Genomic DNA, 18,210 nt, shown 5'->3' on the forward strand with positions numbered 1-18,210 from the left:
AAAATGGGATGTGCAACCTTGAAAGGGACATGCTATGGATAGGGCTGGGCAAAATCGAGTACCTGAGTGATTCGATTCTGAATCACGTAAAATGCTTCGAGTCGAGTCGTGTAATCGAGCACCACTCATCATGACGTCATAACAGAATTTTATATGTCAAAGTTCAGTTATGTACCTTTAATGCAGGGGCGGGCAACATACGGCCCGCGCATATCTTCAGACTTGATCAACTAACTTTTCTGATTTGATAAAAGTGTCTTCCTTTCCAAAATATGGCAACCGGTTAAAGAAATTACGAGTTGATGATGAATTGCGCTATCACAGGCGAGGCTTGGATCGTCTGTGCTTCAACAGTGTCTCACCTCTCCTTTCTATCCATATCTGTCAACAAAATATCCGAAATGCGAAATGACCTGTGGCGCGAAATTTGCTTTCCAAGCTATTATAAAAATATAAATCCGAAGTTGGCGTGTGCATACTTTGATGATTTCAGTAATTTTGACCCGTCTCTTATATCACAGAGTTAGGTCTAAACAGCACATATTGTTTCTCCAGCATGATATCAGTGTTCTCTCCTGGAATATACTATCCCCGATCAGAATCGACGAGACCGCTTTCGCTAAATCAGGCGCGGATGTGAATCTTGTACGGACCGACGTTCGAACGTACGTGATTGCCAAACGTATTTTGAGAATCAACGCTGACATTGTGTACATTCAAGAGGTGAGCCAGGCTTCGTATCATCTCTAATCTGCTTTTATATGGATCGTATTTATGTGAAATTGTGATAAACCAAGGACAACCCTAGATCATCTGCAGTACTGCAGAAATTGTGTATTCCCAGTACACAAGTACAGTTTGCAGGTATATTTCAACGTCGCTAATGTTAGACACATGCAGTAATCATCTTTGAAATTTGGTGTTCAACTTGTTCATACAACATATTTACATAAATTAAAACCATAGACCAAAACACCAAATTCATATTTAAAACTGCTGCTGAAGTGGAATTGGGCAACCCGTGAGGAGCCAAATCTTCTTTTAGTCCAAGCAATCCAATCATCCATTGCTTTCATAGATTATAATTACGATTTCCAGATTCAAGTCGATATTTACGCCGTCTTGAAAGACTATTTGAAGCACGAGTATGACGTAACAGAGCTCGCTGCGCACGGACCTTCACATTGGCCGGACTTGGCTCCAGGCAAAACAAATATAGTGAGTGAATCATGTTTTAGTCTCGCATAAAGGCAAGTATAAATATTAGCGATAATCCATATCCACTCTTTCTGGTCTATTCTTAATAACTCACAAAGCGTTGATTGTGTTGTATAATGGGGGCGTTAGCGTAGGGGTGACGATAAGCGCCCACTACCCGGGTGGCCCGATTCCGCATCGGAAGTTTATCTGGGCTCCACTTCGCCCGCGACGCTGTTCTTACGGCCACAAAAAATCCCAGAAAAAAACCCGATGAAAGAACGCACTCACAAGGAATGCAACGAGTAAGAAAGGGCCGCGTAATAGAGATTAACATCGAAAAAGAAAGCTTGACTCGTATTTTGCTATACCAGGGGTCATCGCAATCGCCGGATCTTATTTGAGATTTTGGATATACGCGAAATAAAGCATTTTGATGTGCTGAAATTGATTTCAGTTTCAAATTATTGTTGTTGTTTCAAAATAAGCTACTTGCCTGTGCTCAACAACACTATTCCACCCACGCTAGCTGAAACGGCTTCTGCGATGGCATCAGCATTCCATCGACGGAGAGTCTGCTGATATCAATAAACTGCCAAGACAGAGACGCTTAGAAAACGGCGTAGGACGTCCCCACAAGATCAATCGTTATGACGAGATAGTCTTTCAGCTAGTAACATGTCTGGCTAGCCCCAATATCGATTCATTTTCGTTGGAAAGCGTTGTCGGGTATCGTACGCGGCTCATAGCTCTAAATAAAATGACGGTATTTCTTGTTGTATTTGTACTACATTAATAAAATATTACTTCTTTTGTGGTAACCATGAGCATCGCACATGTTAGTCAGCACGGCGTTGTACTGACGTAGCTTCAAAAACTACAATGTTGTTCGCAGATTGCCAGCTACTGCTAGCAAGTTAGTATTATTCGTCACAATAACTACTATGACTACACGGTGTGAAAAAGGCGATGGCGTCTTGACACTGGATTTCCCTGCGCGAGAGGGATATAGTCTTGTTAACTCGCTGCAGGAAAACAATAAATTAGAATATAACTAAAATTAGGGCATAGAGACATTTCACAAATTAGATTAAAATTGGATTACCGGCATTTCGCTATTATTTAGTTAAATTAGACAATTAGAATTATCTAGTCGTCCAAGTCTGACCGCAACTGGTCGTTAGGCACCTTTCTATATCTTTATTACATCGCATGTTGTCTTATCGCAGTGTACATTATGTGTCATCTTGATCGGGTCATAATCGATGCCGTAGTTCGATGCTGATAATAGAGGATCACTTTTCCTGCCACATGCATAATTTTTTGAAACTGATTTGATCATAGGGGTTTTATTCTGGCGAGTAGCAACACCTGTATTCGCGAGCAATGGAATTGACGAGGATGATTGCCTGGTTCAATACGTCGATGAACCGCTGCTAAAACAGTGGCGGTAACGACGATACAAGTTTCTATGCTCCCTTTCAAGTCGTAATATGGCGTTAGATATGGTATGATAGCACTTTCAAGAACGGCCATTTTTTTGGTGTTTATCACTAGCCTTGAGTTGATATCTGCGCAACTGTTGCACTAAAACTTGAGGGGGTCCGCGGGGCTCCGTCACGGTGCAAAAGGGGTCTGCGTAGACAAAAAGGTTGAGAACCACTGATCTAGTCGAAAAGCATTGGGATTCGTACCTAACCAAATTCCGTTCCAATATATTTGACCACAAGAATTCCAAATGGATCCACTACAGCAATCATATACTACTCCTTAAAATGGGCAGTTTATTTTCTTCGGCGGAAACATTTTCGACCGCCTTTGGCGCGCGTAATAACTTACGTAGGTGGTACGCGAGCACTGCATAAAACCTCGAAATGGTACGTGGGTGCAAAAAGGTTGGGAACCACTGATGTACACGATACCTAGCGACGATCGGGCCACATAATGCCACAATGCTGAAATACATATTGACGTTTTAAACACCGCCAAATGTATCAACTGGGACAATCAAATGATGTAATAATCCCATAAAATCAATATCTTCCGTCGCTTTACCAGCAATTTAGACGAGGACTTGCAAGGGAATATAAGCTTACGCCTCAACGGTCTAGGCCAGACCGGACACTGTATTCGGCGTCTGAGTATTGCTACGTTGATATTGAGCAGAGTGTAAAACGGATTTCCATACATCCTACCGATAGTACCCCATCAACAAGTTATACAGCAGTAGCCAACACTCCAATCGCACCAGGATTGACCCCGCACGCTTGCTAGATTTTTTACATCAGACAACGGTATCAACTTCATTGATTGGTTGAATGAGCATCATACGCTGTCTACCTACATGTCGGTCTACTGCATTTCGCTCTTGATGTTTCTGTGATTGCGAGTCAAGCTCACAGCAGAGAGTCACTAAATATTCGAGCAAACTTTTGTAACAAAGCTAGTCAAATTTTTGAGATTGTCTAGGTGCATGCTCGTTTAGTGTTAATTTTTTATGCTGCCAGCGACATGCACATATAGTGGCCCACAGTTGAAATGCAATAGATTTAAACCAAAGATGTTATAATGAAGCGAAAATTGTAATATATGGAAAAGGTTCACAGTGCAGAATTTACCAAGGTTCGTTTGTGAACGTGAACCTCTAAATTTATGTGGTTCACACACAGAACCCGAACGTGAACCTCACGTTCACACCATCCCTAGTCCCAAGCATAGATTTCTCGTAATTACATTTGGGTTCATTTTGAAGTATTTATGGTTCTGGGGCCCGCAACACGTATTTTGAAGTTTCTCCGGACCGCAAGGTCGAAAATATGAGAGCCACTGACCTTTATTATCATATCGACATTTTATTACAGGCTAATGGTGGAGCAATATTCTATAAAAAAGATAAATTTCACGCGCAGCGTGTGGATAAATTCGAGACTTCGGATACGGGGAATGTCGCGCAAGCTGCGGTTTTGCGACTCATCAGGCTCCCGGAAAGTAATCCAATCATGGCCGTGAACATACACTTCCAACACGGCTTGAGTGTGAGCGATAGCAATCTGAGGGTTTCGGAGGTGAGCAATTGTTCCGGGTAGTAAATAGTGAGTGCACTCGCGCCTAGTGAACAACTGCGCAGTACGCAATGATGGTCGAAGTATAGCCATCGTTGGCATTCAAGCAGCAGTTGAGTTAACGTTGAAACTATCTACATAATTACGAGTATTTGAGAAGAGCATCTTGGAGGCACAGAACTTCAATATACAATTGAATAATATATTCATATTGAAATATAGTCAAATATTTTCAGCTGGCACTTGCCAGGGGCAATCATCATCAGCAACTAGTGGAGAATTGGAAAGAACACAGTATATCAAAAATCGTATAAGAGTAGCGATTCGAAAAACATGTCAAAACTGCTTCAAGTGGAAGTTGAAACTGAAGGTTTACAAACTACTCAAATAAGTAGTTTGAAAATGCAGATTTGGTGGAGAAATCGCATGCTTATAGTAATTAATCGGAGTTGACTATTAATTAATAAATGCATCAAAGTGACACCATCGCAAAATGACTAATGTAAGTGGAAATGGTGCGATTTTCATTAATAAATTCACTTATTGTGATACAAAGGCTATTCTCCCAATTTCCATGGCTGATTTCACCATGGAAGGTGATGCAAACATACCCCAAAACTACTATCCCGTTTGCAAAATTAACAGTGCCATAAATACGTAGTTTTGCGTTAACAATTTTAAGGAGAAATGAATGTAATATAAAACATAACTACTTGAGCATAGCGCAAGTATACAAAACTTACTTGATTACTGCGAACAAAGTAGAAGTTTACTTCGTTTCCGACTACCTCTTGTATATACTACACTAGAAAAATCATTGGCTGTCAACAAATCGCATTTAAAATTATCTAGGGAGGGAAAGCGCATGAAAATATCAAACAAATCAGAGCAAAGTTGACTGAGAAAGATCCTTCTGCGACACCGATGGTGATTGTTGGCGGAGACTTCAATTCTCTCAACGGGTTTCCCGGAGTCGATAGCTTCCAGTCCAGAGGATACTCCAACGTTAGAACTGTAAGACTCTTACTAACATCTCTAACGGTTCGGGTATATTCATCTAATTAATACTTCGCATCGTAGGTGACCAACAATACGGATAATTCGATTTATTTACCGGAGATATTAATCACTGAGCTCTTCCCACCATTGGAAGGATTGCCGATTGATACTTTTATGATTCCTACCGAGCTTTTGGAATCTGATTTGATGGAAATCAAATCATTCGATGTGGCGAGCATCGCAGACGACGAAAACTGTAAGTAAAGCAACAAACACGCATCTTTGTCTGAGCCTAGGCCTACCATATGTCCTGCTTTAGGAGGATTTATCCTCTCTTCTCAAGAAAAGTGAATGGTCCTCCGAGGACGTCCAACTCCTCTTTTTTTGCATTTCGAGTTAGTCAGTTATGCTGTCAACAAGAATTTTAGGCGAGACGTTTTAGGTGCCTAATTTTCGGATAAGTTTACAGAATCTCGACGGTTGCATATAATTTCAATTATAGTTCGTCTCAACAATTTCACGGTTTCGGTATAAATTATTTTTCGTTGGTGGCTGGAAAAAGTTGACAAAACCTCAAAGCATTCGTGGGCTGAATCTATAAAAAATAACTTCGATTTGTTTTTGTAACATTCGCGCCTGTACCTACAAAGGGAATGTAAAACATCAAACGAAACAATATACATTCGTTTTACATGCCGGCAATAAAAATGACCTCTTTTGGGGTTCTGAAACTATGGGACAGACTGTAATACTGTCTCGTACAAATCATCGCAATTGGCAATGACACTACCCAGGAAACTATAGTACCGGAATTGTGTCCTACGTAAATCCCCCCTCCTATGACGGTTAGCGCGAATCTTCTTAATTATTGCGGTGCAAATAAATGAAATGATACTACTGAGAGGCAGTGGCGTAGCAGCCACTTGGCGGTTATGGCTCTGCGCCAGGAGCGGCAGGCTCCAAGGGGGCGGCAAAATGAGGCTGCACAGTGCACACTGCACAGTGAACACACGCAGCCGGCTAAAAGCAGCGTAATTTGTAGTTCTATAGCTGGCGACCCGAGAGCTAAACAAATTAATCAAACTGGTTTCAATCGAAAGCTACAGTGTCGCAGTGATTTCGAAAACACTAATTAAAATGCGAGCTTGGCAATGGAACCACCCGAAAGAGCCGTCAAGTCGGATTTTTCAGAACAATCAGAGCGTCGTGACGCAATGACCAACTGACCATGATAACGGAAATTGTATCGAGCGAATATTCGGAACAATGCCGAATTTCAGACTTTGACGGCTATTTCGGGGTGGTTCCGTTGCCCTAACCAGCTTTTAAATTGTATTTCCGTAATCAGGGCAACAATAACTTTCGATGAGAATCAGTATTGTTATATTGGAGTTAGCTGCGGATTCAAGAGGCTGCATGGTGCAAAGCAGTCAAACCACATTTGATCGTAATGAAACAGCGTTCGATGTTTTACAGTGGTTAGCTAAATCATACCTACTTGATTCGACACCATATTTATGCTCGTGTCTGAAACTTTGTCTGACCATTGGTGTTCCAATTGCGAGCTGTAAGAGGAGCTTCTCAAAGCTCAAACTGATAAAGTCTTATTTACACTCTATCATGAATGATGATCGGCTATAAGCCAGTGTTGGGATGACTCGAGTCAACTTTTTCGTATGACTTGACTTGACTCGAGTCACTTTGCAAAAATTACTTGACTTGACTCGGCGCTTCAGAAATGTGGATTGACTCGTGACTCGGAACAAAATTCGCGAGTCAATTTCAAGTCATCAATGAGACAGTGTCGATTAAATCACAGTATCTTGTGTGTGTTGGGATTATTCGCGATGCGCCAGCGTCAATTGTGATAGCAATCAGTCATTCACTGATTGTACGTTTCACTGATCCTCCGTTGCTACATCACAAATATATTGACCGCAAGCGAAATGATCACAGCTGATGTTGTCGTAGTAGTAGGCTAATAGTTGATTAATCTAACACCAACGTATCTCTGCTTATCGGGCGGCTCTGTACTTACATTGCACATAGTTCACCTTTACCAACGCTCTTGTATGATTTAAATCTAACGAATATCGTCTATGCGTTTAGATTCTCACCGATGTATTGATGGTTAGTGTATCGTACTATATCAATTTGTTTAAACTTCTCGATGCTTCGTATTCGATGATTTCGATTCTCTATTTTGGCTGATAATAACAGAATGTAGCATGTAGCTATGCAGTTACTCGCGTATTTTATTAGCAGTTATACGTGTGCGTGAGCGATAAAACGCATTTTAGAATGTATATTTATTATCATATTCATTATGTGATTCAAGATAAATGACCAATTAATCTGTCTTTAGCATAGTTAGCAAAATGTAATGACTTTGAATGATCACTCTTACATCGAAAATCCAATTTGACCTTAATTGTGACTTGACTGGACTCGAGTCATCTTCAAAAATCGAGTGACTTGACTCGACTCGAGTCACCTTAGAAAATCGATTGACTTGACTTGACCCGAGTCAAAATGTGCAATGATTCGTGACTTGATCCCAACACGCCTATCAGCTCTATACATTCTTTCTGTAGAAAGGGACTACGTTCAAAAACTTGATTTTGAGGCTATTGTCGCTGATTTCTCGATTTCTCTTCAGCGAAAGCCCGAAAAGTTCAGTTTTGAGGCGACTATTGATTTTTTTTATTTGCCGAATATACATTCGTTCACCATGTCTTGTCTTTATTATTTTTGACTCTAAACGCTGAGACGGTGAGGCTTCTTTCAAGCAATATACAACTTCTGAGACGCGGCATATTATTTGTAATTATTGTTATTGAAAAGATTGCTTGAACATGAAACTATGTCGAAATCTTCTGCGGTCTACTTAGGGAGAGGGATTTTCTACGAAAGCCAAGGGCGGCAGCACATGCTGCTACGCCACTGCTGAGAGGTAGCGAATAACTTATATTCTCAATGCATTCATGTAAGGATCATAGTGAATATCAAATGACAACTATATAAAAACCTAACTTAATCTCAGCAATCTACCATCGCTGGAAACTGAATGATGCTTCCGAAGTTAGACAATGCAGAGTTTTTATTCATCTTACATTGCTCAAAGCGTCGCACAAAATGTTCTACGTCAAGATTTATGGTGCTGTTTCGGTCCTGGATATATATATATAATATACATTGAACCATAAATATGTGAAACGAGATTTCAAACCATTAATAGTTATCAAATGTATGCTTTGAATTTTGTTCGCAGCTGAAAGCGGATACATCACCAAGGTATTGAGAGATCACTTACAAGACACGCAGGAGGGACGATTATCAACCGAAATGAGCAAGAACATTCTCGAAACTTTGGTGGCGATGATGAGCGACGACCTCGCATACGACACAAGTTTTAATAGAGCTTTGCGCATAGGAGCTGACCATCTGCCAATATATGTAAATGTCCGCATAAGGAATACCAGTAATCGTAGGCGAAGCAAATAAGTGGCATTGGCAACAAATTTATGAGTAACTTCACGAGACGAGTGTTTGGAATTGAACCTCTGTGCAATGTGTATTTTCGTATAACACGAACTAATATACAATACCACTACGAGATTTGCTGTTTGCCTTTTAATATCCGGCTACGAGTTTCTTGTTTTGAACGTGCTGTAAAACTAGCAGCTGATATTGCAAGCATTTGTCTCAACTATATTCGGAATATACTGAAGAAGATCCTCAAGTTTTATCCGTCTATCTGCTCCCCATGTCAATAGGGAATATTGTTAAAATAGCGAACGCAAAAGTCCCGGATAAAATGACGCAGGATGAAACGCGGCGGATGAAAGTCACGGATGGAACATAGCGGAAGAGAAAAAAGAAAAGTTTCGCTACCGTGAAGCGCAGCTACGCTCTGCAGTCTTCTGAACACTGCACAGTCTCTAATGTGTTGACCATTATACACTAAATACCTACAGGAAAAAGTATCTGTCGACTTCTAAAGAGGCGTTAAGACTTAAAAGCAGCGAATCTACCTATCATCGATAAAATGTACGAGTCGAGAGGGAAGCACCAAAATATATACCATGTATGTAGGCAACTCTTCAGAAATAGCGAGCTATAGCAGTGAATGAGTCTCAGGTTGAACGTATTTCCAATGTCTGTCAGTATGCCATGCAACGATCACATGCGAAAGAATCAGTATATGAAGCGTACTGATTTAGAGTCAGTGATATATTTTCGGTTAGTGTGGACGACTTTATGTCCAATCGGAGTTAGAATGACCCTCCATCCGCAGTTCATGAAGATTTGAAACTTATTTGAGTAGACATAAAATAACGACGCCGTTGAGTAGTCTTGCAATTGAGTAGAATACTAGACTACAGCAAGATTTGAAAGGACTTGAAACACAGAAAAGGCATATTGTTAGGGTTGAATTTAAAACAAAAATCTTTAAAACATGGCCCTTGTTTAAAACACTTCGTTTAAAACATGTTTTGAACAATGTTTTACAACAGTGCCTTTTTAAGAAAATAATTGTTTTATTTTCAAACGTTGTTTTATCATGCCATAATTGTCTAAATATTTTCGAAAAAAAAATGTAGTATTAGCCTACGGACAAATTACACCCAATATAGTTCATTAGGGTTGCATTTAAAACAAATGGTTGTTTAAAACACTTTGTTTAAAACACGTTTTAAACAGTGTTTTAAACCAGTGGCTCTTAACTTTTTTCACCTAGTAAAATTTCAAAAAATATTTGGCGGACCGTTGGACTTTCAAAAATTAAAATCAACCCAAAATGTATAGTATGCAAACGTTCTTTGCAAGTATATCGTGCTAGAGAGTGGCATTTAGAGGCTTTTGATCGTAAATAATCATGTTCATGATGGCGTCCTTTGATTTTACGGTATTGAGTCTGTATAGTCGATGTAAAATTGTTTTATCGGGATAAACGTGCTACCGTCAAGAGTTGTTTATAAACAGTCTTTCGCGCCGAAGGTCGTGGATTTAACCGACCACGCCAACTCGAATAATATTATTCTCGTCGACAATATCGAGAAAAGATGCGTTTCGGAATCGAACCAAGCACCTTGTCGTGCTACCTAGCTGAATTGGCCACTACCACCAGACGTACGCTACTCTGGCTACTAAGAATATAATGTGCCGCACGAAAACACCTGACAACAGCTACAACGGCCATCTAAAAAATCCTGGCCGAAAAAGCACTCTGTCAGCCCAGCCCCAAACATGTTGGTATTGGGCACCACACGACGATAAACCAAATTTCTGGGAGGCTTCGCCCGCGGATCCCGCTGTTAGATGGATGTTTTACCAGTACTTGTAAGCACATTCATTCTACCCAGTGTAAGCAGAGAGTTCATGTAGCCTATTCGGGTCAATAGCGACGATATTCTAACATTCATGACTGAATCGGTCAAAAATATTGGTAGCCCAATTGCATATATTTTATCTTCATAGAATTGTCAGATTTTCCGGTAGAGCTGAGTGAAGTGTCTTCTTGGAAAATTTAGGGCACGTAAAAATAATTAAACACATTCGAGCGGGCCTGTTGAAATAATTACTTCGTTGCATGTCATTATTACGTGACCACTGTCTGTTACATAGTGAATAGATATCGAAATCGCTCAAGTGTACTGAACCAAAAGACGCACACGATTCCAAATTGGTATTTCTTCGCGGGCAAATATTTTTTCGGTGGGATCGGACTTGTCTTGTGGGGTACAGATCGCCACGACGGTGAGATTCGGCGTCAGACACTTGGCCGCCTACGGACAATCAGACACAAACACATATATATATCAGTTTTCGGTTAACAAAGCTTAATCATTTTCGGCCCAGGTTTTCTCGGTGCCGGATTGCTGGCAAACCTTTCGTAGACCCATGTTAGTCTAAACTGCATTATGTGTTGGTGTGTCGTGGCGCGGTAATGGATCGCGCCGAAATGCCTATTTCTGGGAAAAGGGTACCCCCAAGCAAAACATGCATTGGCGTTAAATTACCCGAGGCGCGAAAAAAATTGAAAAATTTTGAAAAAGGTTTAAAAAAATACTCTATAATTTATGCTCATTTGCGAAATAATTTAGCACCTCCTTCAAGCTCGGCACCTCTCCAATCGGGGGGTTTCGGGTGCCCAAGTTAGGCTACGGTCCTGCACAAAATGGATCAATTGAAAACGAATGACCGTGCAAACTGCGCACTGCGCAGTTTAGCGTGTAAACTCGTATTTGTCGCTCGCATGTCGTCAAATTACATGTCTTGAGCTTCAAGTCAAATCGATTCAAATTAAAGTCAAGTCGAATATGTTTCCCGCCCTAATGTTACCTCACGAAGTTCTGAATCAGTTTGGACAACTCTTCAAGATATTGCATCTTGAAATTAAAGTATAAAACTGTAATATATCTCGCGGACCGGCATGAAAGTCGTCGCGGACCGGCGGTTGAGAAACACTGTTTTAAACAAAGGCCTTTTTACTTTTTTTCCAAGTTGTAAAATCATGTCATAATTGTGCAAATACTTTTCAAAAATATGTTGTATTAGCGTGAGGAAAATTACCATCCGATACAGCCGACGTAGACGATAAGGGATCGTTGGAACCCTCAAAATAGTCAGTTTAACAGCTATAGCTTCGTCAAAGGAGCTATATTTACCCTACATTTTCAATTGTATAAGTCAATCCACGATGACGTCACATTTGAATACTCGTGACGTCATGAGATAGATGATTGGTACGGAATGGGTGTTCTGATGATGATGACCGCCAACCGTAAAAACACTGCATCGCGATGTAATCAAGGTTAAAGATATTTTTGGTCTGTCTATGATAGCGGTCGGAAACCTTTATCGTCGAAAGAGCCACATTACCCTATATATTCAAATGTCAATGTCAGTCCACTGTGACGTCATCGCTAACAAATAAATAAATAAAATACACGTTTTAAACACCATTTCTTTTAAATGCCACCTACAACTACTTATATTGTATACGCGTAAGCGGCATCTGCTCAGGACTTCTGTGTCCGCTAGCTGGCCTATTGAGTATTTGATATCCGTATCATTTCATCACAGCGCTATACGCGTGACTTCTTCAGAGGTGAGAAATATGTGTTATTGAGATGAAGCTATATGCAAGTGATTTCTCGAAAGTGTCGGCGCTACATAGAACCTTCCTTCAAACATTAAGTGAAAACCAGCAATTATTCATAAAAGAGAATAGAGGCATATTCATCAGTATACAATATTTGATGACTCCCAATCTTCCTTGTACATTGTGTTTGGTCTCCTTTAAATTTGTTCACATTGTCACAGATGGAGAAAGTAAGAACCAGTCGATGTAAAGTGAACGATTGTGAATGCGACCCAATATCAACGGTAACAACTCACAATCAAACCTAATGATTGGTTGTCCTGAAATTGATGGTATTTGCAGTAACTGAAAATGGTTTGTTGCTGTATACGTAACATAGGATTTTAAACGAGAAAACGCGTACGTGTCTTTAACGTCGAACACAAAGAGCTTCTGTATAGCTTTTGTCGCGCGAATTGTACGCTGATTATAACCACAAATCGGGCGGGATTGCTGCATTTCCCGTTCAACGTTCGCGAAGTCTTTGTAGGAAGGAAATAATTCCAATTCTCAGGCATAAGCAGTACTACACTGTCAAATTTCGCGCTGCAATCAAAATGATTGTCATAAAAATTTGGCTCAACCATATTGTGAGCAAGGGAGCCAGGCTTGCGGCGCTCATGGGCGCAAAAAACTCAATTCGGAGGAGGAGAACGTATATCTGCTCGTCTGATTACGAGAAGGCGGTATATTTCGCAAATTGAATTGGAAACTCTATTATTTAGTTAAACATTGATATGGATCAAAGTGTAAAGCTGGTTTCTATATACTTGCGACAGATACTACCTCAAAAATAAGCTATATACAGTAGCCAACAAACCGATCGGGTGGATTTGTTTTTTCTAATACAATAAACTATCAACTCAAGATAGATCTCGTACGCCTGCTAGATTTGTTGCACTTGACAACGATGCATTCTTTATATCAATTTCGTTGATGTAAATAATTGAATGTTTGATTAATTAAGCAGAATTCGCTGACTACATCTGTATTGTATTTCGTTCTTGCTATTGCGTGATTGCGACTAAAGCTCACAGCAGATAGTCACTAAATACTCACAAACGGAAAACTGAATATTCCAAAAAACTTCCCCAACATAGCAAATAATTTTCGAACCTGTCAAGCTGCATGCTCGTAAAGTGGTAAATTTAATCCAAAGATGTTATGACGTGAAAATTGTAATATATGAATGAGGCTCACCGTGCATACCTACCAAGGTTCGTTTGCGAACGCGGACCTCCAAAATTTTGAAGTTCAGAGACCGAGCGCGAATGTGATACTTACGTTCGCACCATCCCTAATAAATATACAATACCACTACGAGATTTACTGTTTTGACTTCTGAAATCTGGTCACGTGTTTTTTTTTAACATACTGTAAAACTAGCAGCTTATAGTTGCGAGAATCTGTGCCAACTATATTTGGAATTTACCGTGGAAGATGACTCTCTACTGGTCGGGGTACCACGAAGCGTTCTCGAACCCACGTATTGATTTGCAGCAACATCCGCGCCCGCGTGACACTTTCTTCCGATTCCATGCTATATGTTATGCCCCACAGCTATATCTGACCCAGTTTGTGTTTCCAAGAGCGAAGTTTTAAGCAAGTCATACTATGAGGTGGGGTAATTTTCATTATTGAATCATAGGCAAAGTATGCGATCATCAAGAGTAGCGTTTTTAGTAATTTATGTGGAATCGGGGAATCACCGTTAATTTTCAAAACCACTGCGAAAGCTCGTCGGCATATATTTGGTGTTGCTGGAAAACGATCAAGGCGTGGTCAGACTATCTGCTACATTTATATTGATCGGAGTGAATAACGGGTATAGCTATATATTTGCGACAGATATTACCTCAAAAACAAGTTATACAATAGCCACCACTCCAATCGGACGGATTTGGTTTTTATGATACAATAAACATATCAAATCAAGATCGATCTCGTACGGCTGCTATAATTTGTACATGAAATAATTAGGCTTTTTTATGTCCATTTTATTGATGTCAATAATTGATTGGTTGATTAAGCACAATTTGCTGACTATATAATTCTAGTGCAGGGGTCACCAACCTTTTTGCAACAGAGGGCTACTTTTGCGTAATGATTGAAGCGGCGGGCTACTATTTACTCCCGCCGTTTACCCGTATCACACTGAATTTCCACTTTGATATTCATAGCACTGGGCAGGACTGGACATCATGTTATCTGTTTCTATAGCAGTCAGTGGGTAGCCTGGCATTGTACGATATCAACTAATGCGCTGTACTCTGGTATTTAACTTGACACTGCAATTCTGAGTGAGTGTTCCAGATGTGCAATAATTAGGCGTATTTTGTGTTTGTTTTTGATGAAGTTCATGTCCGAAAAGGCTGATTCACAACGATAAGTTGAACCATAGACGCTTGCAACCTTCATAGCTGCTGCGCATACACCACTGTACTTTTCCGTATCAACAAGGCACCGAACGTTTGCTGCAGACAGAGGTGGGAGTCATTTTGCAGTGTTACAATTTCAATCTCCTACTGTTCAGCATCCAGAAATGACAAGATTTCATTATACCGGACAGCAGCAACGATTACATAAAGTTAGAAACATGGTATATTAAACTACGGTAAGTGTAACAGAAACAGGCTGTGCCAAAAGATGCAATAGGTAATGGGTATTATACAGATACTGAAAATATGCTAGTACTTCACGGCTATCTGAGTCCGAATAGCAATATTGTTTACTACTTTGGCATTGTCCTGGTCGTTGAGCTATCGTAACGGAACCCCCCACCATTTCAAGAAGACCGTGGACGGCATTCCGTCATGTCACCTGTAGGAAGTCCACCGTATCTTGAATTTCTGGTGATTCTATCACATACATCTATATATTATTAATTGTAATTGTAGATATTTTTAAGTGTTTATATATGTAAGTTACATGTTAGTGTGTTTTAAACAAGAATAGCTGAATCAATCAATCTATATATTTAAAAGCTCACTGGTAATAATCTGACGAATATTGGTAAATGCTGCTATTCCACCGATTTTTAGAATGGGCTCGCGGGCTACTCATCTAGTCCTCGCGGGCTACCTGGTACCCGCGGGCACCGGGTTGGTGACCCCTGTTCTAGTGTGTTTCGTTCCTGATGCTTTATGATTGCGGGAAAAGCACTTAGACTCACAACAGAGAGTCACTAAATATTCACAAAAAGAAAGCTAAAACTTCCCAATAAAGCAGATAACTTTTGAAATTGGCAAGGTGCATACTCAGTGACTGCTAAATTTGATTTCATGCTACCAGCGGCACGCTGAGAGTGGTCCGAAGTCGAAAGGCAAACAATGTCAGCCCAAGATGTTATAATGAATTGAAAAATTGTAATGTATGAAAACGTTCCAGAGTGCAGAACCTACCAAGGTTCGTTTACGAGCTATAGCATCTCCAAATTTCCGAGGCTCGCACCGAGAGCGAACATGATCCTTACTTTCACACCAGCCCTATTAAATATTTTATGTGTAGTAGAACACGTACTTTTATTCGTTGTGGTAGCAAGCATAAAAGGTACCTATTATACAACTTAATGAATGATACCTAAATAGTCGACTCGAAGCCAAACGGCCTATAATCCAGGGGTGTCAAACTCAATCCCGCTCACGGGCCAGATTCAAACCATTTGATCGCATGCGGGCCGGACAAGTCAAATTATTACAAAATGTAGCCCCCAAATCCATAACTCTGTATGTCACTAGAAGAATTCATTATCATGTGTATTCTATACGTGATGCATAATATTTCGGATAATAGGGCTTTATTCCGGCAACACGCTTCGCAAACAACAGAATTGGCATGAATACGATGAGAGGCCGAGTGAATACAGTCATATATCGTTAAAACGATGATTCTAATCTGCGTGTCCCGAGAAATTGCAGTACGATTCGTCGCTGCCGGTGATGCTTCCTGTCTGAAAGGGACTGCATTCTGAAATAACTGTGAGGAATTGATCTCACGCGAGAGATATATTGACATCTTCACCTCCATCCAAGGCCCTCGGCCGTGGTATTGCAAAAATATTCCGTTCACCAGAAATACACATGCAATGTGACGCCAATGAGCCTTAATACGCCAATAACAAACTGCATTTCCGGGTTGTGTGAGAGGTGCCAGGTAATGCTTTGGGCGTCTAAGCATATCAGGTAATTGCTGTGACACCGTAAAGTACCTTCCGTACAGCATTCCTTGTAATTAGCATATGATATACCAAATAAAACATATATTTGCGCATGACTATAGGGGACGGGTGAAATCGAGCAGCCTACTGAGTGATTCTAATATTAATAAAGTATTCGGCTATCATTTTCTCTAACGTGCGTATAGCCTTGTACTGTATACATGTTTCGTGTGCTTCGAGACGACCGACCGAGGTTCACAGCCTTCCACAGTGAACGCAGTATAGGAACTATAATTGTCATTGATAAATTGTCTGTTAGTGGCAAGGAACGCATTTCAGTAGTCGAAGAAATCATATCTCACGACTTGACTCGAATCATTGGTCTTGCAGGGTTGTAACCAAGTCACAAATCAATCTTACTTCTCAAGTTTTGCTCGAGACAAGTCGGGTCATTTTCAATTTAACACCGAGTCAAGTCCGAGTCCAATTCAGTAAGTAGAGGGCCGAGTCCGAGCCATAGTGTTTTGACTCTAATTCGAGTCTAAGTCATTGTGTTCATTGCTCAGTTTTGAGTTCAATCGGGTTCAACTCACTTTTTCAACTGGGCTCGAGTGATATAGAATGGCTCGCATTAATAAGATCGTAATTTTCCTCAGTCCTAACAGATTCTGGCCCTATTGTCCAAGTATCAGAACTGGTAGAGGAAATACCAATCATGTGGTGACTTTAATGTTCTTCGGAGTTACAATGTCTTGGCCTTCCTAGTCTCGAGTCATATGACTTGGTTCGAGTCATGCACAAGACTCGAGTATACATGTCGAGTCAATACACAAATTGACACGAGTCGAGTCGAGTCATTATACGCATTTAAAAAAGTCAAGTCGAGTCACCGAAAAATCGTGACTCGAGTTATTACACCAATGAGTATTACTCGATTCGGATTCGATTATACCAATCATTTGTCCAGCCCTATATACGTATGATGAGGAAGGCACGACCAAATGTGCAATCGGGGTTTGAATGAAGTTCCCGAATATTTAAAACATTTGGTGCATACGTTTCGATTACAAAAAACATGTATATTATATCCCCGTTCAAAGCTGTCTTCCAATTGAGTATAATACTGGACTACTGCAAGTTTTAAAAACGCATATCGTATACGCGTAAGCGACATCTGTTCTGGGATACAAGACTTACTACGCCACTAGCTGTACTATTGACTATTTCATATCATTGCAGGTTATCATTTGCTTTTCTGGTGGCGACAACCCTATGTGTCACTCCCTCAGAGGTGAGAAATAAGTCTTATTGAGATGAAATTGCAAACCCTGTGTGTCAATCCCGTTTGAAAATGTCGGCGCTAATACATAGCATCCTCCAGAGGTGGTCAGTAAAGAAGTACTTCTACTTTTTCGAAGTACACTCTACTTCTACAACTGGTGATTACTCAAGTAGATAGAATTTTCGCTACTTCTACTTCGTCATATTTTGCGAACTACTTACTTACTTTTCGCTATATGCAATTTGTCAAGTAGAAGTAGTTTAATCCCTCAATAATAAAGATAGTCTAAGGAATTTCGGGGCTGTTTTCACGCCAACATTTAATTTTCATAAAAGTCATATAATACCCAGAATTTTCGTTGCGCTTC

At 40.3% G+C, this 18,210-nt stretch overlaps 2 protein-coding genes across 4 annotated transcripts in view; one reads left to right on the forward strand and one right to left on the reverse strand.

The window, feature by feature from the left end:
- Positions 1-9,391, forward strand: part of LOC145454408 (uncharacterized) — a 30,951-nt gene extending 21,560 nt beyond the window's left edge. For 2 of the 3 annotated variants that reach the window (XM_080332400.1, XM_080332399.1), the window contains exons 4-9: positions 556-723; positions 1,099-1,218; positions 4,059-4,262; positions 5,112-5,273; positions 5,340-5,514; positions 8,530-9,391. In XM_080332400.1, coding sequence (XP_080188526.1) covers positions 556-723; positions 1,099-1,218; positions 4,059-4,262; positions 5,112-5,273; positions 5,340-5,514; positions 8,530-8,762 — 1,062 coding nt within the window. In that variant the 3' untranslated portion in view covers positions 8,763-9,391. The remainder of the gene's footprint in view (positions 1-555; positions 724-1,098; positions 1,219-4,058; positions 4,263-5,111; positions 5,274-5,339; positions 5,515-8,529) is intronic. The other variant, XM_080332402.1, reaches the window with a different exon arrangement.
- The window catches only part of LOC145454728 (tryptophan 2,3-dioxygenase-like), a 328,104-nt gene that overhangs the window by 144,001 nt on the left and 165,893 nt on the right, over positions 1-18,210 (reverse strand). The gene's annotated exons all lie outside the window — the stretch shown is intronic.

Source organism: Botryllus schlosseri, chromosome 13 (assembly GCF_051294905.1).
Source record: "Botryllus schlosseri isolate E-star chromosome 13, Bs_hap1, whole genome shotgun sequence".
NCBI classification, from domain to species: domain Eukaryota; kingdom Metazoa; phylum Chordata; class Ascidiacea; order Stolidobranchia; family Styelidae; genus Botryllus; species Botryllus schlosseri.